This window comes from Cucurbita pepo, chromosome 9 (genome assembly GCF_057944985.1).
Source record: "Cucurbita pepo subsp. pepo isolate OVF chromosome 9, ASM5794498v1, whole genome shotgun sequence".
In the NCBI taxonomy this organism is placed as follows: domain Eukaryota; kingdom Viridiplantae; phylum Streptophyta; class Magnoliopsida; order Cucurbitales; family Cucurbitaceae; genus Cucurbita; species Cucurbita pepo.
The window spans coordinates 2105876-2127334 of NC_141806.1; the positions used below are offsets into that span (position 1 = coordinate 2105876).

The 21459-nt window shown below is 37.3% G+C and overlaps 3 protein-coding genes and 1 long non-coding RNA gene across 4 annotated transcripts; 2 read left to right on the forward strand and 2 right to left on the reverse strand.

The window, feature by feature from the left end:
* The first annotated feature begins 1356 nt into the window (after nucleotides 1–1356).
* Nucleotides 1357–6502, forward strand: LOC111801765 (calcium-dependent protein kinase 1). The gene is made up of 7 exons (XM_023685913.2): nucleotides 1357–2852; nucleotides 3187–3330; nucleotides 3418–3570; nucleotides 3697–3812; nucleotides 4649–4816; nucleotides 5769–5993; nucleotides 6097–6502. Exons 1-7 carry the CDS (start codon nucleotides 2060–2062, stop codon nucleotides 6217–6219), a joined length of 1722 nt encoding a protein of 573 aa, XP_023541681.1. The 5' UTR covers nucleotides 1357–2059; the 3' UTR covers nucleotides 6220–6502.
* Nucleotides 6503–9786: 3284 nt separating this feature from the next.
* Nucleotides 9787–14207, forward strand: LOC111801369 (uncharacterized). The gene is made up of 4 exons (XM_023685346.2): nucleotides 9787–10352; nucleotides 11758–11916; nucleotides 11994–12641; nucleotides 12753–14207. Exons 1-4 carry the CDS (start codon nucleotides 10017–10019, stop codon nucleotides 13995–13997), a joined length of 2388 nt encoding a protein of 795 aa, XP_023541114.2. The 5' UTR covers nucleotides 9787–10016; the 3' UTR covers nucleotides 13998–14207.
* On the reverse strand, nucleotides 11450–13711 carry LOC111801373 (uncharacterized). The gene is made up of 4 exons (XR_002816129.2): nucleotides 13571–13711; nucleotides 13056–13400; nucleotides 12234–12987; nucleotides 11450–12120 (listed from the first exon to the last, which is right to left on the reverse strand). It is a non-coding gene; the product is annotated as an uncharacterized LOC111801373 (long non-coding RNA).
* Nucleotides 14208–17824: 3617 nt separating the features above from the next.
* Nucleotides 17825–20624, reverse strand: LOC111801370 (dnaJ protein homolog). The gene is made up of 7 exons (XM_023685347.2): nucleotides 20464–20624; nucleotides 20160–20336; nucleotides 19483–19645; nucleotides 19258–19399; nucleotides 18889–19165; nucleotides 18594–18792; nucleotides 17825–18508 (listed from the first exon to the last, which is right to left on the reverse strand). The coding sequence occupies exons 2-7, from the start codon at nucleotides 20304–20306 to the stop codon at nucleotides 18195–18197; spliced, it is 1242 nt and encodes a 413-aa protein (XP_023541115.1). The 5' UTR covers nucleotides 20307–20336; nucleotides 20464–20624; the 3' UTR covers nucleotides 17825–18194.
* Between the last annotated feature and the right edge of the window lie 835 nt (nucleotides 20625–21459).

Sequence of the window (21459 nt, forward strand, 5' to 3'; positions counted from 1 at the left end):
CCTTAAGTCGTGTTTGTCTTAGCCTACCGAACATTGTTCATGCAAAATCCAAGCTTGTTCGGCCACACATACTTTAATGGTATATGTTTGTTTATTCATGTATTCTCATTTATTTAAACGTTACATAATAACATTAATTCAAAATAACTAAAGCTTTATTTTATTATTTATTTAACTTTTTAAAATATTATTTTCCATTACATCCAATAATATATTTTTTTTAAGTAATATAATCCCATGTACAAAAAGCAAACATGGATATGCAAAATCAAACTTTATTAATTAAGTAATATTTATTTAATGTAAATGGGAACTTCCATCATTGCTCATTTATTTAAATAATTATATTAATATTAATTTAATTATGTGGAAATTAAAATAATATTAATGACTTAAGCTGAAAGTCAAGCAACCTCTCTCTCTATATATATTACGGTCAAGCGATGCATGCTCGAGCTTCTGGCCTCGTTTCAAGAAGAAAGTTCTAGAAAACGGGGCAGAGAGATTTCGAAATAGAGTTTTGAAAGCAAAATTTGAGAAATTGAAAATGGTGTTGCATATAACTATCGGGTAGGAAGAAGTTGACAACTAGTCATATCCCCTATAGTACATTTTGGGTCATTTTAGCTCTTGCAAGTGTAGACACAATTTTGGTGAACGGACATACACCCTCATACTGACCCAATATGGAATGGTAAAAACCTATCTAAGATGAAAGCATGTAAAAGGGGTTTGGAACAAGCATGCAACCATAGACAACATGTCCTGGACAAGCAAGACTGAGATATCTGTTAGGCCGCTGTTAACAACATCCACAAGGAACAAGGAACAAGTAAAAGTATAGACAAAAAAAAAAGTAATTTATTTGTATAGAAAAACCCATTATTTTACCACGGTAAAAATCATACAAAAAAAATAATTAAAAATATCTCATAACAAATGATTCAAAAATTGGAAAAAGTCAAAGGTAACCATTTTTTTTTATTTCACCATAATTTACTTAATAAAAATAATATAATTTTATCTGAAATAAGAGATTCTAAATTACATTTTCTACGTAAATATCAGAAACGACGGCTTAGTGATAAAAAAGGTAGACGTGTAGATATAGTAAACAAGTTAGCCTAAAAGGCACCACCGAGTAGCTCACATGATCGAGCGTTTTTAAAAAGTCAAACCCAAAAAGGTATGAACTTTGACATTGATTCAAATTCAAAAGGGGTAAAATAAAAAAAGTAATTAAAAGTTGTTTTGGTCACAAGTAAAGAAAGAAAAAAATTAGGGAAGAAAATTACCTTTTTAACCTTAGATAGGGAAAAAAAGACTGCGTCAATTCGCGTCAATTTGACTTCTTCTTCAGGAGAGCAGGCCAACCGAAGAGAGCGGAGATTGAATTCAATTATCCATCACAGCTCGACGCGTTTTGGCGCAATAAAAATCCCAACCATGTTCTAAATTTCCATGACAACTCTTTGTACTTAGCAGACAAAGCCTACCCATAACCCTCAACGATTCTTCTTCTTCCGCTCAACTCATCCGGAGTTCGACTACTCAGCTATGTATTTATCGCCCATCGATTTCGTTTATCGCCTGTTCTTTGCTTAAGATCCACCGCCGCTTTGGTTTTTTGCTCTGATCGGTCGATTAGTTGCTTTCATAGCTTCGATTTGTTGATCGCCTCTTCTGATTTCTAGGTTTGATTCTGGTTGTTTTGAAGAATTTGGCGATGTGGATTTTGTAGTTCATCTTCAGATTTGATTAGGTTCAAGGATTGATGCATTGACTTTTTACTTTACCTGCTTATATATACTTTTCTATTCGATTTCTCTGCCATTTTTGGGGACGATTCTGATTCTTGAGTTATACTTATTTGATTGTAATTCTGTTGCTAGTTTTTGAGCTTAGAGGTAGAGCTAGGTGTTTGGTTTGAGATTTCAGTGTATTGAGCTTTTGGAGATCGGATCTTAAGTTTGGTGTTAATCGATCATATAGAATATGAATGTTTCTTTGTGTTTGAATTGAGGAACTTGCTTGGAAGGATCTTGAGTTGTAGGAATCAATGGGGAATACTTGTGTAGGACCAAGTATTTCAAAGAATGGATTCTTTGAATCTGTTTCTGCTGCTATGTGGCGATCTAAAACGCCGGAGAACTCGGTTTCTAATCATACTAATGGAGAAAATGTTCGAGAGGTAGTAGCTAGCGAACCCGAATCGCCTTTGCCTGTTCAAAACCAACCTCCTGAAAAAGTGACAATGCCAGAATCAGTAGCTAAACCAGAACCGCCTATGGAACCGAAGGTGCGCCCTGTTATGAAGAGGGTGGGTAGTGCTGGGCTTCGAGGTGGTTCGGTTCTACAGACGAAAACGGGAAACTTTAAGGAGTATTATAGCTTGGGTAAAAAATTAGGCCAAGGACAATTTGGGACAACATATATGTGTGTGGAGAAGGCAACTGGGAAAGAGTATGCTTGTAAGTCTATTGCAAAGAGGAAGTTGGTTAATGAGGATGATGTTGAAGATGTGAGAAGGGAAATTCAGATAATGCACCATTTGGCTGGACACCCGAATGTTATATCGATCAAGGGGGCGTACGAGGATGCCGTTGCAGTTCAGGTAGTCATGGAGTTGTGTGCTGGAGGTGAGCTATTTGATAGGATCATTCAACGTGGACATTATACCGAAAGAAAGGCTGCTGAGCTTACTAGGACCATAGTCGGGGTTTTGGAGGCATGTCACGCTCTTGGAGTTATGCACCGTGACCTTAAGCCCGAGAATTTTCTCTTTGTTAGCAAGGAAGAGGAATCACTTCTCAAGACAATTGATTTTGGACTATCAATGTTCTTCAAACCAGGTATATCTCGTGAGATCCCATATCGATTGGAGAGGGAAACGAGTGTTAGCAGGGCCCCAAAAAGGGGTGGATTGTGAGATCCCACATCGGTTGGAGGGGAACGAAGCATTCTTTATAAGAGTGTGGAAACCTCTCCCTAGCAGACTCGTTTTAAAAACCTTGAGGGAAAGCCCGAAAAGGAAAGCCCATTAGAGACAATATCTGCTAGTGGTGGGCTTAGGCTGCTACACTCTAGTTCCCGCTATTTAGCGGTTTATATACATATGAATGTAGAACTGTATAGTTACACTAGGTCGTGCTTTTGACTGGGCACTTCTGGTTTGTGTTCGTTCAGGCGAAAAGTTTAATGATGTGGTCGGGAGTCCGTACTATGTTGCACCTGAAGTTTTGCGGAAGCGATATGGTCCAGAAGCAGATGTTTGGAGTGCTGGAGTAATTGTATACATTCTGTTAAGTGGAGTGCCTCCCTTTTGGGCTGGTAAGTGTATTTTGTTCCATTAAACTGAATATGAATTTCTTGTTATAATCACTTCTCTTATTCTGTCTTCCATCTTTTGATGTGTAGAGTCTGAGGAAGGGATATTTGAAGAGGTCCTGCACGGCGATCTTGACTTCTCCTCCGACCCTTGGCCCAGCATCTCCGACAGTGCGAAAGATTTGGTTAGAAGAATGCTTGTTCGAGACCCGAGAAAGAGACTGACAGCATATGAAGTTTTGTGTAAGTCATCTCGTGAATTTCATTATCCATAGCTGTTCATCGTACATCGAGTTATTTGTATCGGTTTACGTATATGATCAGCATTTTTTCTTGTCGCAATGTGCTTATCGAGCTAATTCATTCCAGGCCACCCTTGGGTTCAAGTTGATGGTGTCGCTCCTGACAAGCCGCTTGACTCGGCAGTCTTGACTCGCTTGAAGCAGTTTTCAGCCATGAACAAGCTCAAGAAAATGGCTATCAAGGTAAGTATTTGAATTTCCCATACTGATGGCTGTAGAAAAGTCTACTTGCTAATTACAACTATCATTGTTAACCAAGCGAAGTAGCAATAATGGAAGCCGTAAATGAAGATCTCACATCGGTTGGAGAGGGAAACGAAACATTCTTTGTAAGGGTGTGGAAACCTCTCCCTAACAAGCATGTTTTAAAACCGTGAGGTTGATGACGATAGGCCAAAGTGGACAATATCTATTAGCGGTGGGTTTGGGTTGTTACTAATGGTATCAGAGCCAAGTTTTGGACGTTGGGCCCCCAAATGAGGTGAATTGTGAGATCTCACATCGGTTGGAAAGGGGAACGAAACATTACTTATAAGGGTGTGGAAACCTCTCTTTAACAGATGCGTTTTCAAACCGTGAGGCTGACGACGATACTAACGGGCCAAAGTAGACAATATCTGCTAGCAGTGGGCTTGGACTGTTACACATTTGAAATAAGTGAACGGTAATAAGAAATCAACTGGAAAGAGGGCTCGAGTCTCATAAAAGGTTCCTCGAGTGGAGACAATGATAAAAGAAAGATGGAGGAGGAACGCCTAGTTAAGCCTTAAAACGAATGATGTCCCAAACTTTCCTCCTTTCCGACTGCACCTCCCGGTGATCGTAGAGAAACTTTGATAGCTTTAAATAATCTAGTTATCGACATCGTGAAGGAGATTGTTGTGAGGGCGAGAAGCAAGTCTATCATGAAATCGAGACGAAACTTTCGCTAGATATAATAAATTTTGCAGCCCCAGATGGAGAATGGTGAGATTTCATAGTGAAAGAGTATATTGATTCATTTGTTTTGTATTGTGTAGGTCATTGCAGAGAGCTTATCTGAAGAAGAAATTGCTGGACTCAAGGAAATGTTCAAGATGATAGATACTGACAACAGCGGCCAAATCACATTTGAAGAACTCAAAGCTGGATTGAAAAAGTTTGGAGCTAATCTTAAGGAGTCCGAAATTTACGACCTAATGCAAGCAGTAAGTTCGTGCTTTCTGATACCGCTTATCCAAAATAAATGCATATCTTAATCTACTAGTATTCGTAGCGATTTGCTGGCGACACTATGATATCTCATATCGGTTGGAGAGGGGAACAAAGCATTCCTTATAAGGGTGTGGAAACCTCTCCCTATTAAAGCCTTGAGGGAAAGCTCACAAGTGAAAGCCCAAAGAGGACAATATCCGCTAACGGTGACCTTGGGCTGTTACAAATGGTATCAAAGCTGGGCGTCGGACGGTGTGCCAGCGATGATGTTGGCCCCCAAGGGAGGTGGATTGTGAGATCCCACCTCAGTTGGAGAGGGGAACGAAGCATTCCTTATAACGGTGTGGAAACCTCTCCCTAACAGACATGTTTTAAAGCCTTAAGGGAAAGCTCATAAGTGAAAGTTGACAGAGGACAATATTTGTCAGCAGTAGGCTTGGGCTGTTATTAATGGTATCAGAGTCAGGCACCGGGCGGTGTGTCAGTGATGACGCTGGCACCAAGGAAGGTGGATTGTGAAATCCCATATCAGTTGGAGAGGGAAACGAAGCATTCCTTGTAACTGTGTGAAAACCTCTCCCTAACAGACGCGTTTTAAAACCTTGAGGGAAAGCTCAAAGATGACAAATTCTGCTAGCAGTGGGCCTGGGCTGTTACAAATGGTATTGGAGCCAGGCACCGGGCGGTATACCAGCGATGATGCTGGCCCCCAAGGGGTGGATTGTGAGATCTCATATCAATTGGAGAGGGGAACGAAACATTCCTTATAAGAGTGTGGAAACCTCTCTCTAACATACGCGTGTTAAAATCTTGAGGAAAAGCTCAAAGAGGATAATATCTGCCGGTGGTGGGCTTAGGTTGTTACAGACTCTGTAGAGCATTTTTTCTTAACTATTAACTCATTGGTCGGTAGACATGTTTCAAGTCTATGCTCTGGAATTGCAGGCGGATATAGACAACAACGGAACCATCGACTACGGGGAGTTCGTAGCTGCCACATTGCATCTAAACAAAATCGAGAAGGAAGATCATCTTCTAGCAGCGTTTTCATATTTCGACAAAGATGGAAGCGGGTTCATTACCCACGACGAGCTTCAACAAGCATGTAAAGAGTTCGGGATAGAGGATCTTCAAATGGAAGAAATGATGCGCGAGGTCGATCAAAACAATGTAAGTAATTCCATTCGTCATGCCAAGACATCATAATTTCTTACTATTCGAGACCGAACTCTTCTTTCGCTACTATTTCCTCAACGCTCTCCTTACTTTACAGGACGGAAGCATCGACTATAACGAGTTCGTGGCGATGATGCAAAAAGGAAATGTAGTGAATACTGGCAAGAAAGGGCTACAAAGTAGCTTCAGCATTGGCTTTAGGGAGGCTCTAAAACTCTAGTGTATTATGTAAAGGTAACATTCAAGTTAGTTTCTTTATTGTTCTTGCCTGCAAGTTATTGCAGAGCAAGGAGCACGGCCGCTCGCCTGCTCGGGTTCGATACCACGTCATTCATTTCGACCTCTTCGTTTTCCCCTCGTTCTCAACGAGTATTCTTCACCCGAATCAAACACAACACGTAAAATACTATGCAGAGGACAAGCCATATATTTTTTTTCCTTTTTTTTCCCTTCCACTGTTTTGTATGACTTCTGATGAGAAATGGGTTTGAAGCTTTTGGTCATATTTGCCTTGATTTTTCATGTTTGAGCCGCTCTTTTATAGGGACAAAATCGTCTTTTACCTTTTAACCCGTTCATTGCACTATGAAAATACTTGTACACGTTAATTATCAGAGTTATATTCACTTTAGCGTTGTTTTTTTACCGTTTAACGGTTTACAATTTATAGTTTGAAAAGACTTAATCGATTTACCAACGTAAAAATCGCATTAAATGTTTATATATATATATATATATATATAGACTAAATCATATAAATTTAAAGTATAGAAACTAAATTATTATTTATTTTAAAGTATAATAAGCGATTAAATTGTTACCGATCATTTTTATTTATAACGAATTAATTAATGTCTAAAATAATCAGTGAATGAAAAAATAAAAATAAAATAAAATGTAAGAGTATTTTTATTAAAATTTAATTTGTGATATTTAAAATATTTCGCAAAAATGGGTGATAAAAACTAAGTATATATCGACTATATATAATAATATGTATGTATATATATGTGTATATGCATATATATTATAGTATTATAATAATATTATAATATTATAATAATATATTTATATGTTTATGTGTATATGTATGTATATATATATATGTGTGTATATGTATATATATGTATATATAATGGGCTTGAAACATTCAAACGTAGTTAGTTGACTTTGTCATATATATATATATATTCAATCAATTTTTTTGTTACTTAATATAATATTCTGTCTTTTTTTTATTTTTTCTTTTAATTTTCTATAAGTCTATTATTGGATGGAGGATGTAATAAGTAATGAAAAATATATAAAATAAAATGTTGACTATCGGGATTTGGTGTCGATAGAAGTCAACATGTAACGATCCAATTTTTCTAAACCTAGACAGACTAGAATTGTTACTAAATGCATGTTGTTACCAATTAAGAACTCAGAAAACAAAAGAGCGTATAACTTACGTTATCGAGGCAGTTTCGGTACATGCTTGAGGTCCCGTAACTGTTCTTTCAATAACATAATACATGCATGTATAACCATCACATAAATCACGATCACAACCAATGTTTACACGTCTCGAAAGGTCATTTATCTCGTTGAATCTCTAACAGCAACAATAGTCATTTTATGGTCTGTAAAAATTTCCGATTCTAACACTAAGAACTAAATCAAAAATTGAATTTGGCCGACCGAACCAAAACAGATCGGTATAAAAATTAAATTTATATATATATATATATATATATATATATATATATATATATATATATATATATATATATATATATAATTTATTTAATAGTTGCTTGACAAGAATGGAAATAAATATGGAATAAGAATATTTCTTCCATTATTGGCATTTTAACATAAATTCTCTAAAAAAAAAATTAAAAAATAAAAGAAAAGAAAAGAATATCTTTAATTTCTAAACTTGAAGACTCCATATTCTTTATCTAACTGTTGTGATTTGTTTTTCAGCCAATTTAAATTTATTTTTATTTTTATTTTTATTAATTAAATAAAATCTTTTTTTTTTCAACTCCAATTTCAAACTAATTTTACCTAATATTAAAATATTTTCCCTCTAAACATTTTTAGTTTTAAAAGCGTTAAAAAAAAATCAGATGACTCGAAAAATTTGATCAATCTAATCGAGCTCGATTTGGATTGGGTTGGGTTCAAATAAATGAAACGTTTGTGGATTGGTTTGGTTCATCAGTTACACTACAACTTAGATTGGATTGAATCGAGCCAACTCGAATTTATTGTTAATTTAAAAAAATATATTTTTTTTTTTACTATACAATTATATATACAAATATTTATTTTATTTTTATTTAATTTCATAATTATTTTATTATTATTATTATTATTTACTTTTCGACCCCTCTCGAAAATAATTTTTAACAAATTAGAAGGTAATTTTTAAAATTTTAAAATTTAGTAAAGTATATGTAACAGTTGAGTATATGAATGAACTGAGATCACATTTGAACGAGAGTGATCTTAAGAACATGATCTTTAAAAAATTCTTTATAATTTTACTTGTTTTTAGTTCATCAACTACTAAGGTGAATTCAAATATCTGATGTGAAGATATATGTTGTGAGATTCCACATTTGTTGGAGAGAGGAACGAAACGTTCCTTACAAGAGTGTGAAAACCTCTCCCTAGTATACCTATTTTAAAACCGTGAGGTTGACAGCTATACATAAATGCTAAAGTGGACAATATTTGCTAGCGGTGGGCTTGAGGTGTTATATATGGTATTAGAGCCAGACACGGGGTGGTGTGCTAGCGAGGACGTTGAGCTCTACAGAGGTGGATTGTGAGTTCTCATATTGGTTGGAGAGGGGAACGAAACATTACTCATAAGGGTGTGAAAACCTCTGCCCAGTAGATCCGTTTTAAAACCGTGAGGTTGACAACCATACGTAAATGGCTAAAGTGGACGATATCTACTAGGGGTGGGCTTAGACTATTACAAATGGCATTAAAACCAGATACCGGGCGGTGTGCCAGCGAGGACGTTGATCCCTAAGGGAGTGGATTGTGAGATCTCACATTGGTTGAAGAGGGGAACGAAGCATTTCTTATAAATGTGTAAAAAACCTCTCCCTAGCAGATGCGCTTTAAAACCGTGAGGCTGACAGCAATACACAACAGACCAAAGCAGACAATATCTACTAGCAATGGGCTTGGGTTGTTAAGCCTTGATATAGGTGTATATGGGTCGAGTTAAGGGTATTTTTTTGGACCAACCGTGAATTTATAAGTTGGTCTATTTACCAACCCGATTAACAACGGCAACCAAATCCAACCTATTCAACCTAAACTCGAGTTGGGTCAGGTCGAGTACGTAGGTTCGAATAATCATGGTATAAAATCTAGTTAGTTGATTCAAATGGCGATGCAACGAAGGGCTAAGATCAACCAGCAGACAAGAGAGATAACAAACGAGAGACATGTCAATAACAACTCGAGAATAATATTTAAAATAATAATTTTTTTTTTTGTAGTTACTATCAGTAAATTTGATTAAATGTTGTATATTTTGTTATTAAAAAAATAGAATATTAAAAAAAAAAGAGATTAATTTAGTTATTAAAACTATTAAAAAAATATATATTAGGAGAGAGAAGTGGTTGTTTGTTTTCATGGAGAGTAAATCTCTCTCTCTCTTTCTCTCTCTTCTGAAAATTGAAGTGTGGAGCCCAAATTCATGAGCCTTTTTACACTTTTTTTTTTTTTTTTTTTTTTTTTTCAATATAAATATCCATCAAATCCTCTCTTTCAGTTCTTCAATTCCTCATTTCTTCAATTCTTCCCCCAAAATATTCTCTACGTATCTTCTTCAAATTCTCGTTTCTTATCCCTTTTCCTAATCCAAATCCGCAATCAATTGATCTTCTTCTTTGATTCCTTTCCAATCGATCTTCTCTTCCTGCGATTCAACAATCCGATATTCGTTATTGATTCTGTTTTGTCTCTGTGTTTTTGTTTCTGTTTCGATTTGATCGTTTAATGGTGGTGAAACTGGTCCGATGGACGTCTTGGCAGACGTTCTCGTCGAGAAAATACGAGGCGATCATCAATCTTCGCCGATTGGAAGGTTTGGCGAATCTATCGCTGAAGGATTCGAGTGGTTTAGTGGTGGAAATCAAGTGGAAAGGGCAGAAAATTATAGGTCTGAGTTCTTGGCGACGGTCTGTGAAGAGGAACTACACAGATAAGGGCAATGTCTGTGAAGATGGAGCATCGGTGGATTGGAATGAAGAGTTTAGGATTTTGTGTTCAATTCTCGGCTCGAAAGAGGATCTGATTCCTCCATGGAAGCTTTCTCTCACAGTTCTTCAAAAAGTAAGAAATCGATCCCTCAACTTTTCGTTGAAAAATTCTTTGTTCTTAACGAATTTATTGCTCGCTGTTTGAATTGATTGAATTAATGGTATTGAATTTTTGTCATGCTGTTTCTTCTGCTTGGTTCCCATGGAGGATTTGACTTTTGATGATGAAGACAAGTCGATTTTAATTATTTTGCCCTTTTTGTAATTTTTTATGTTTTTTTTTTCTTTTTTTGCTCTCTAATTTTCCTTTTGGGTTGGGGCTGGTGGGATGATTTGATATTGATATTCCAATTTTCCTTTTTGTGTGTTGACTTTTTCTATAGTTGAAAATAAAAATAATTAGAACATTATCTTAATTATGTGTCCCCATGTTATGATATGCAATTGTCACTTTATGATATAATTTTCAAACAGTGTAGTATTCAAGGAGATGTCATCATCTCTCATAAATTGAATTTAATGTGTTCCGCTTTCTATGTTAATAATTTTATAATCAAAGTCATTTCCTTTCTTATAAGGATATGAAAACATCTTTCTAATATACGTGTTGTGTTTTAAGACTGTGTCTGAGCTGACGACAATGCGTAACGGACTAAGACAGACAATATTTACTAGCAGTAAGTTTAGACGGTTCCAAATGGTATCAGAGTTAGTTAGCGTGTGATTGGTGTGCTAGTGAATACCCTGGTCCTCAAGGGGGGTGGATTGTAAGATCCCACATCGAATGGAGAGAGGAACGAAGCATTCCTTACAAAAGGTGTGGAAACCTCTTACTAGTAGAGAAGTGTTTAGAGCCCGTCATCGGGTGATGTGTTAAGGTGTGACTGGTGTGCTAGCGAGTACCCTGACCCCCAAGAGGGGTGGAGAGGAGAACGAAGCATTCCTTACAAAGAGTGTGGAAACCTCTTACTAATAGAGAAGCGTTCAGAGCTTGTCATCAGGCGATGTGCCCTGTGACTGGTGTGCTAGCAAGTACCTTGACCCTCAAGGGAGGTGGATTGTGAGATTCCACATCGGATGGAGAGGGGAATGAAGCATTCCTTACAAAGGGTGTGGAAACCTCTTACTAGTTGTAAGCGTTCTGAAACTGTGAGCGTTGACAGTAATATATAATGGAGTAAAACAAATAATATCTGCTAGCGGGTAGTAACTTAAGTGGTTACAAATAAACCATATAAAAATAATTTGGTAGATCCCGAGCCTTGTCTTGGCCCGCTATGTTAAACGAAGGAAAGGGCCTTTGGGAGGTCCTTTCTATTCCCTTTGTAAAATATTGGAGTCTGTCAAGATTTTCTTTTGCTCGAGTGGGAGCCTTCAGCCTCTCTCAATCAGTTTATCCTGTCTTTTGGGGCAGTGATTTAGCACTTAAAATGGTATCACTAATTGAGATCAATATTTTTTTTACTAACTCATTACAGGGAGAAAACCAAGTACTTCGAAATAGCTATGCTGTAGTCGGGACTGCATCACTGAACCTTGCAGAATATGCTACTTCATATGATGGAAATGAGATTCCGATCAGCCTTCCTCTCAACGTCCGTGGCAGCACTGCAGCAGAGCTTAGCCCCTTGCTCCTTGTAAGTTTTAACACATTTCAACTTCAACAACATCTGCACATCTTGTTCCCTGATGTAATTCGTCTTCGATTTTGCAGCTCTCTCTTAGCCTCGTGGAGCTGAGAACTGATACAAAGCCTTCGAGGACGGTGCGGAGGTCGATTATGCCTGTGACGCTCTCCCCAACTTCACCATTTGCTTTGTCAACAGAGAAAGAAGGGTTATCTGCAATAAGAGCAGGTCTAGATAGAGTTAAAATATTTAGACATTGTGTATCAGCAGGAAAACCCGAGGAAGTATTCCATGAAGAAAACATTGCTACAGTTGATGGGTTTTACATTAAGGATAAGGATTCTTCTCAGAGTTCTTCGCTTGATTCGGACTCGATAGATGATGGTGGGAACGAGGAGGATTCACGTGTTCAGGAGCTATTTGGTTATGAAAAACTAGCCCATGCCAACCGTGTAGCAGGAATTTTCCTCCCTGGTACAAAAACCAACAATGGAGATGAATGTTGGATCTATTGTGGCAATGGTGCAGGATGCTTGGACATTGATAGTGATAGTTCACAAACTACACAGCAGAACTCGATGCGCAAAATCTTGTCGTGGAGGAAGAGGAAGTTAAGCTTCAAATCTCGTAAAATTAAAGAAGAGCCTCTTCTGAAGAAACATTATGGTGAAGAAGGTGGAGACGATATCGACTTTGCCCGTAGGCAGCAGAGCACAAATGAGCTTTTCACTTGGGTATATTCTCAAGACCTGAACTGCACTGTGTTTCGCTCTGCTTTACTCAGACTTTGTAGGTATTTCTTATAGCTCAATGATAATGGCCTCCTGTTCTTCTTGTTCTTGCAGTGGTATAATCTGGAGTTATCAGCAGCTGCATTTGGAGATGATAACTTTGCTGTGGGTAGTTGGGAACAGAAGGAGGTAACCAGTCGAGACGGACACTTGAAAGTCAACACCGAAGTCTTCTTCGCCTCTATTGATCAAAGGAGCGAGCGTGCTTCTGGGGAAAGTGCCTGCACAGCTCTAGTTGCTGTTATTGCTGATTGGTTACTTTCCAACCAAGATGAAATGCCCATCAAGTCTGAATTAGACAACTTGATCAGAGATGGATCTGCAGAATGGAGAAACCTTTGTGACAATAAAGACTACCTGGAGCAGTTCCCTGATAAACACTTTGATCTCGACACGGTGATTGATGCAAAAATCCGACCTCTATCTGTTGCTGCAGAGAAGTCATATGTTGGATTCTTCCACCCAGAAGGATTGGAGGAAGAGGGTGTTTTCGAGTTCCTTAAGGGCGCCATGTCTTTCGACACCATATGGGATGAAATCAGCCTCCTTGCAGCAGACCTTCCAACAAATACAGGTGAATCGATGGTCTACATTGTGAGCTGGAATGACCACTTCTTCATCTTGAAGGTTGACAAGGATGCTTACTACATCATAGACACTTTGGGCGAGCGGCTCTACGAGGGGTGCAATCAAGCGTACATTCTGAAATTCGACAGGGAGACAGTAATTAGTAGATTACCAAACAAAACAAAGGCATCAGAGGAGAAAACCTCCGACACAAAGCAATCAAAGAACACAGAGTCATCAGATAAGAAAGCCTCCATTGACACAAAACAATCAAAAAGCAAAGAGTCATTGAAGGAGAAAAACACCATTGACACAAATCAATCAAAGAGCTCAGAACCATCAGAGGCAGAACCATCTACTACTGATGTGCCACAACTAAACAATACAGAGATGTTAGAAGAAAAACCGCCGGTCGATGTCATGCAACCAAGTGACTCTGAAGAAGCTACAACACCAGAACAGTCAAGTAGCCCAAAAGAAGCTTCGACTGAGAACAAAGATGAGTCGAGGAATGATGATGATACAGACGAAGAGGTTGTATGCACAGGGAAGGAGTGCTGCCAAGAGTATATCAAGAGCTTTCTCGCAGCAATTCCGATCAGGGAGTTGCTGGAAGATGTGAAGAAGAAAGGTTTGAGTTCATCAACACCCCTTCATCAACGGCTACAAATAGAATTCCACCGTGCCAAAATGATGTTGGATGAATCAAATTTTGGCAAAAGCAACGACTAAGGATTAATTACATAAGTTAACTCAAAAGCTCTGTTTTAGTTCTAATTAACTTTTGGAGATCCTTCTTGTTTAAACCACTGTACTAAGGAATGAAGTATTGAAGAGGGCATAAGTTAAATGTTTATAAAGCCCATTAATTCCATACTTACTAAATTCCTTGTAATTATTGCTCCACAGATTTCATGACATATATATATTTAATAAAATAATGTGTACCTTTTGTGGATTTGGAACAAATAAACTTAAGTTTCAGGTTAATTTGATGAAACAAATCCCTATAATCGTCTAAAAACTTGAGCATTCACTCCAAATTTGCAATAGCTACCCAATCTATTAGATCAGAACTATAGAATTATCTTGTTCTATTATTATGTAAAAAAATTATTCAAAAGCTAATGGGATTTAATGATTTTTATCTCATAAAACAAAGAATTTCAAATGACTAAACAACTAAATAACTAATTATGGTAAGTGACCACCAAATAGCAACCAGTGACAGCAGCAGAGAAACCCCAATTCAAGACATTAATTCCTCAGCTCTACGTTGAAATAACTACTCTACAAAAGAATGTGAAGTAAAGGCTGCGAGTATATTCACTCAGCTAAGAATATTGTAAGTAAGATCGCCTTCACTAACCGTATAGAAAGGTCTGTCCCTCAGACACCTCCAACTGGAAAGAGCTGTTGTACAAGTTTAACCACTCCCAGCATGGATGCATCATTCTGCAGTCAGCATTCAAATTGGTTAAAGTTTTATGGTATTTGATATGGGGAAGAAAAGTTAGATATTAACAATAATCGTCATGAGAAATAAAAGTAGAGATTTTCCTTCCCATTTTAGGTGATGTTCGCCTTACCACGTAGACAATATCAAAAGTGCACTCGTAGCGTAGCGGTCAAGAGAGTTTTTGATGGTGTCATTCCTGCAAAAGGAGCTTATTATTGAGTACAAGAATGAATATTCATACGACCCAAACAGGGCCTTAATTCTCACCTAGCACAAACATATTTTTTTATAGTATGTGTTCATACAAAAACCCCAAACAGATGACATCGACGCAAGGAAGTTTAAAAAGATTACGTACAAAAACCCCACGGATATCCAAGTGTCGTACTTTGAACCATCTGAAATCCCCAAATCCCCTATGTGGTCACCAAATTGTCCATTTTCTTACAGAGGCACTATTATCAATAGCGCCATCTACATCACCCAATTGGTCATGAAGAGGAGCAGCCATATCAAGAGCACGCTCATTTTTATTTAAACTATGAATTAACATACCAAAAGCTCATTCAAATGTAACAATCATAACAACCGCTAATAAAATGACCAAGGAAAAGTAAAAGCCATCTAAAAAAAGGAAGGTACCCTGAAATGATAAGAATCGATCCGATTGCAACTTCAAATATGGAATTCATCCACCCACGTAGTTTTTGTGTATCCATACGACTTTTGTTCTTGCCATTTCTTTATTTTTTCTAAACCTGAATTCTTCATTCTTTTTCTTGATTTAATCTCTCTATTCATTGAATATTCAATTAAAAATGACATTACAGACAAAAGAAACAGAAGGGGGTCGCTTCAATTTCCCAAGACTCGAGACGGAGATTTTCCTAATAACGATCCAAATATTCTTAAAAGATCCGTGAAGCTTCAGACTCAAGACCTGGTCCAGGAAGTAGAAAAGGCAGGTATCAAAAAAGGACGCAAGGAAGCTTTCGATATTGAGCTTCGTTTTCTCTTCTATCGAAATGGTAGGACGATATTCCAAAGGGTGGTAATATTTATAAAGTTCATCCGTCCTAGAATAATATTCAGGGTTTCCCTGCTTTAGAAGATTATGAGTGGCTATACATGTTTCAATCTTGTCAGCAAAGCATAAATCAAGTTCATCAGGTTGAAAAAATAGAGATTCACTAAGAAATCTTCACGAAGTTAGCACAGTAATAGTCATCAAATCTTATCTTTCCCTACGCAGCCATCAATCCAGTATCACGCTAGCATCAAAGTCAGAAATGACCTAAACAAGATCTCCTACTGTTATTTCTATAAACAGCGGTCAAGAAATGCGAGTATACTAGCATTTATCCACAGAATACTTCAGGCTCAAAAAGAAAGAGCAAAACCTGGAGCTTATGCAAACCTGAAAGGCGCGTAGAGTCGAGTTTCTTCTTCAGCAGATCGGAATCTACAATAACTGCCTCAGAAGCCCTCACGAACTTATTTTCCTCCATCCCAATCACGATTCGGCTTCCGAAAAACAACGCCTACGAGAGAAAAACGAATAGAACAGTACACGAACATCAAAAAACCGATTACTGAAGTGAAAATGCCGCATAACCGTGCAAGAGAATATTGGATTTGACGCAAATGATTCGGCAAAAACAATCGAGCACAGCAGAAATGAGTATTGAAAGCAACCTGGAACCGAATGACGGAGAAGACGAACGAAGCTTAGATGTGGAATTGAAGCGAAGAGGAATCGTTGAAATGCATTGGACTCGACGACTCATCTGATCGTTCGCCTGAACTCAATGAAGAAGTATCGTTCTTTTTCGGTACGGAAGGGATTATTTTATTGGATTTTTGCATTTTTTTTTTTTCTTATTTTATTAAATTATCGATTAAATATTTTATTTCACTCTTAATCCAACCTAGAACATAATTTAGAGGTAAGAATTATACATTATATATATATATATATATATAAATATATATATACATATATAAATATATATATATATATATATATATTTTCTTCATTTCTACTTTAAAAATGAAAATCTCAAAAACTTTAGTATTAAAAACTAAGAGAGCAAATGTGAGATTGTCACATAAAAATTAATTTATTCAACTGTGATTAAAGCTTTAACCTTATAAATCTCGAGTTTTTAAAGCTTTAACCTTATAAATCTCGAGTTTATATCAATTAAAAAGAGAGATTTATATCAATTAAAAAGATCTTGCATTTGTAAAGCACTTAATCTATTGAGTCCTAAGGAGACATAATCTCGAGAGACAACTCTGTCTTTTGCCTTATACTTCGAGATGGCTCCTCAAACCAATCATGTAGCCAGCCAAACTATTAGTGATAGGCTGAGTTTTAAGCCGCTATCTTTTTGGTAGACAAAGTATCAATTACACGAAACATCTTAGAAGATACAACACAACTTGCAGACAATATTGAGTTCGATTACCACAACGGTTGAACTAAAAAAAATGTTCGATCCGAAAACCCAAAGCAAAGTCATGAGAGCTTATGCTCAAAGTAGACAATATCATATCATTGTGGAGAGTCATGTTCGTCTAACTTAGTATCAGAGTCATCCTCTAAACTTAGTCATGCCAATAGAATCCTAAAAAATGCCAAACAAAGGACTCCAAAAGAAAAAAGAGTCAAAACTCCTCGAAGGCATAGTAAAAAGTGACTAAGACACCAAAAGAAGGAGTCGAGCCTCAAGTAAGGGGAGGCGTACTTTGTTCGAAGGAAGGTGTTGGATGAAAGTCCCACACTAGCTAATTTAGGGAATCATCATGGGTTTATAATTAAGGAATACTATCTTCATTGGTACGAGGTCTTTTGGAGAAGCCCAAAACAAAGCCATGAAAGCTTATGCTCAAAGTGGACAATATCATACCATCGTAGAGAGTCGTCCTCGTCGTCCCTATGAAGTAAAACAGTAAAATGTACAGATATCATACCATCGTTCGTCCCTATATAGTAAAACAGTAAAATGTACAGATATTCACCACACCACTATTAAGGTTGAAAAAATGAGTAATCTAAGGCACAAAAAATAACAAACTGATGTTTTGACTGTAAATGTAAGGCTAAACGTAAGATTTTTGGCATTATCATTGCTTCTCGTTCTCCTAAGGCACAAAAAATAGGTGTTCATCAACAAGCAAAGGTGAAAATAAGAGAAAAATCTTGGCACTTGGAAAAGAACCACAGATCGTTCTGTTTCCCAATCCTATTTTATCTGCAACTCCAATACATAATCTTTGAATGCTTCATAAGCTAGATAGAAAAACACATTTGAGGGGAAAGAACATAAAACGAACGCGAAACTTACTTCGTAATTCTATGACTGAATCAACATAAAATCCATCTATTTATTTTCAGAAAACCTGGATGACTGGCGGGTGGTGGTTCGCGCGCTAGATCCGATTCATCCTCCTGAAAACGTTCAAAATCATTGTTGCGCACACTGCACTCTCTGGGCACCTCCATGCATATCTTCATCTTCGTCGTATGCCTCTTGTACCTGCTTCCTGCGCATCTCTTCCTCGATGTTGACATCATGGAGAGTGGTCTCTTCGCATTCATCCAACTCCATATCTGATAGCTGCACCGAAGATCTGGGTGGCAGCACGCCCTCGAGTGCCTTGCATTGTTCAGGGTTCAAGGAGTCTGGGAAGTCGACACTGAAGTGGATGTAAAGTTTACCCTTCATGAATGGCCTCTGGTACATTGGCATACCCTCATCGTTTATAGCCTTGAATTGGTCTGCACAAATTAAGATAGGAACGGAACGATGTAAGGAAATGCCACTACACAAAGTAGAAAAAACGCATCGGACGTGTTGGCGTACCAGGCTTAACTACTTCGCCAGGATGGGATTTGATGAGAAGCTGGCGGCCATCCAAGTGTGTCAGAATAAACTGAAAACCACAAAGAGACTCGACGAGAGACAAGGTATGCTCCACAAAGAGGTCATCGCCCTTTCTCTTAAACTTCGGGTGCTCTTTTTGTTGTAGGACGAAAACGATATCCCCAGTAACGGTGTCAGGCTGAACAAAAACCGATCACATCAAATATGTCAAATTGCAAGTAGTTATAGCACCCCCGCCCCCCGGAAAACAAGAAGAAGAAGAATGCAGTCTTACCGCTTCATCCGCTTCACCAGGGAATGTAATCTTCTGTCCATTTTGCATACCCTTCTCCACAATTACTTCCAAAACTTTCTTCTCCTGTACAACCTTTTCACCCTTGCACTGTGAGCAACGATCTTTATCGTTAATGGTTTCACCAGTCCCCTTGCATTCATTACAAGGATGCTGCATTTGTTGGATCATAGAGGGGCCGAGGTGTCTGATGGAAACTTTCATACCAGATCCTTGGCAGCCAGGACATTTCATTGAAGCACCAGATTTCGAGCCCTTACTGTGATTGTTGTAGCAAAGACCACGTGAGTTCAGAATATAACGACAATTAACGAAGGGAAAACAAAACGCACCACCATCACAGGAACTCACCCCTTGCACTTCGAGCAAATTACATTGCGCGAAAGAGAAAGCTTCTTCGAACTTCCGTTATAGAGATCTTCCAAGGAGACCTTGAGGGGATGGATAACATCCTCACCCCTCCTTTGCCTTCGAGCCCTACTGCTACCACCACCTAAACACAATCTCAAAATGGATATCAATTGCTTATGGTAACCCCATATTACATAATTCAACATTACAGTAAATAATTATTACCACCAAATGGGCTTCCACCAAAGAAAGACTGGAATATGTCAAATGGATCATGACCACCGCCACCACCCATTCCTTCCTTGAGGGCGTCCTCGCCATATTGATCGTATATCTCACGTTTCTCTGGATCACTAAGCACCTCATACGCTTGTGCCAACTCCTTGAACTGTGTCACAAATGGAAATTTTTCAAGAGGTCAAGATTTTTCTGTTAGAGTAACACTGCTGTCCCAACCAGTTTTCTTATGCTTAAGTTTGGAATAAATTCGTCGAGGAAGAACAATTAGAACAAAGACGAAGTAAAGTAACCAAGCAAACAGAGACGACTATTATATACTTTAATCTAGCTTTCCAGTTGAAAAGAGGATAAACTAATTACAATACAATATAACACATCACAATTAAATTCAGATCATTCGCTCGACGAGTTCAAATGTCATACGCATCGTAAGAAGACCAGCAATTACTCTAAAGATCATCATAACCTTATCAAATGACTCCGTTGATTAACATACAAGCGTGTTAAAGCAACTTCCACAATTAAAACTCAAGACGAGCAACTACGCAATAGATCTAAACATCACGATCCGCCACCATTACTCATCAGTAAAACACGTTAGAAACACACAAAATTAGAAAATCAACAATTCAAGAACACCAGATGAAGGAGATAAAATTCACCTTTTCAGGGTCACCACCCTTATCAGGATGGTTCTTGATAGCGGCCTTTCTATAAGCCTTCTTTAGATCGTCTTGCGACGCGTTCTTCGAGACTCCGAGAATCTCATAGTATTTGGTATTGTCGCTCTTCTTGGGCCTTCCAAACATTCTGCCTCACCGATCAGATCTCAACAAACCCTAACGAAAGCAATCAAACCCAGATTAATGATAAAAACAAGATCTCGAAAGCAAATTCCAAGGAGGAAAACAAAGAACTCGATAATCGATGAATCGAAGCGCGAAAAAAATTAAAAAAAACTCGAACCTTGTAAGAGCGAAAAGGGCGATCTTGAAGTGAACGATCGGGTAGAGAGATCGGTGACCTGAGAGCAGAGAAACCAAAAGGGACGCTCGAGACGGCGAGGTGGAGAGAGGGGTTCGAAAGTCTCAGATCTCAAACTATAAGGAAATAATTCGGCGGTCAGGATTGTTTCCTTGCAAGATGTGGTCAGCTGTGGCTTGGGGGTACTTTCGGCATTTCACACTAAGGCGGCCAAACCCACATATGTCTTAAGAAGGATCTAGAATTTTCTTTTTTCTTTTTTTTTTCTTTTTTTTTTTGCCTCTTTTCTTTTGTTTAATTAACACAAATTAAAACATTAATTATTGTACTTTAAAATAAATGCTAATTTAATAAATAAAAAATATATTTATTTATTTTATTTCGAAAATACTCGAAAAGTTTACATAATAACTTTAAATTAAAAAAAAAATCAATATTATCCATAAACTTTTAAAATAATTTAAAAAATTAATTTTATTTTAAAATTTTTAATAATATTTCAAAAAAAATACTGTTTAATTTTAAAAAACTCCACAACTTTGAAACAAATAAAAAAATAATTTTAAATTTTAAAACTAATATCAACCTCCTATACCTTTATTTAAAAATAAAAAATAAAATTTTTTACCGTTGGGATCGAGAAATTTACTTTTTAAATGTCAATTTTGATATATCACTAAATCCTTTTGGACGTAGTTAATGGTAATGATTGTACGTTGGTAATTTCGTAATTACCATAATCGTAATTTTTTGTGTGATGATGATGATTTAGTAGTAATTACACGTTAGTTTCTTCAGTGCTACCTATAATCACCTTTAATGTGATAATAACGATTTGATGGTGATACAAGTTGGTTATTTCGTAATTACCATCGTAGACATCTAAGGATGATGGAAACAATTTCGTAAAAGGTTACGAGTGGTGTGTTCGAGTAGCTGTTCACTAAGGTCCCGTGTTCTTTGTTCTTTAATCATATA

Excerpts from the sequence above, each read along its gene's own strand:
- LOC111801370 (XM_023685347.2), bottom strand. The coding sequence starts at position 20,306 with ATGTTTGGAAGGCCCAAGAAGAGCGACAATACCAAATACTATGAGATT. Across the intron at positions 19,646-20,159 it reads AGGGTGGTGACCCTGAAAAG|TTCAAGGAGTTGGCACAAGC; the intron begins GTGAATTTTATC and ends TTTGTGACACAG. Across the intron at positions 19,166-19,257 it reads ATTTGCTCGAAGTGCAAGGG|TAAGGGCTCGAAATCTGGTG; the intron begins GTGAGTTCCTGT and ends CAACAATCACAG.
- LOC111801369 (XM_023685346.2), top strand. The coding sequence starts at position 10,017 with ATGGTGGTGAAACTGGTCCGATGGACGTCTTGGCAGACGTTCTCGTCG. Across the intron at positions 11,917-11,993 it reads AGCTTAGCCCCTTGCTCCTT|CTCTCTCTTAGCCTCGTGGA; the intron begins GTAAGTTTTAAC and ends TCGATTTTGCAG. Across the intron at positions 12,642-12,752 it reads CAAATGAGCTTTTCACTTGG|TGGTATAATCTGGAGTTATC; the intron begins GTATATTCTCAA and ends TTGTTCTTGCAG.
- LOC111801765 (XM_023685913.2), top strand. The coding sequence starts at position 2,060 with ATGGGGAATACTTGTGTAGGACCAAGTATTTCAAAGAATGGATTCTTT. Across the intron at positions 3,331-3,417 it reads AGTGCCTCCCTTTTGGGCTG|AGTCTGAGGAAGGGATATTT; the intron begins GTAAGTGTATTT and ends TTTGATGTGTAG. Across the intron at positions 3,813-4,648 it reads TCAAGAAAATGGCTATCAAG|GTCATTGCAGAGAGCTTATC; the intron begins GTAAGTATTTGA and ends TGTATTGTGTAG.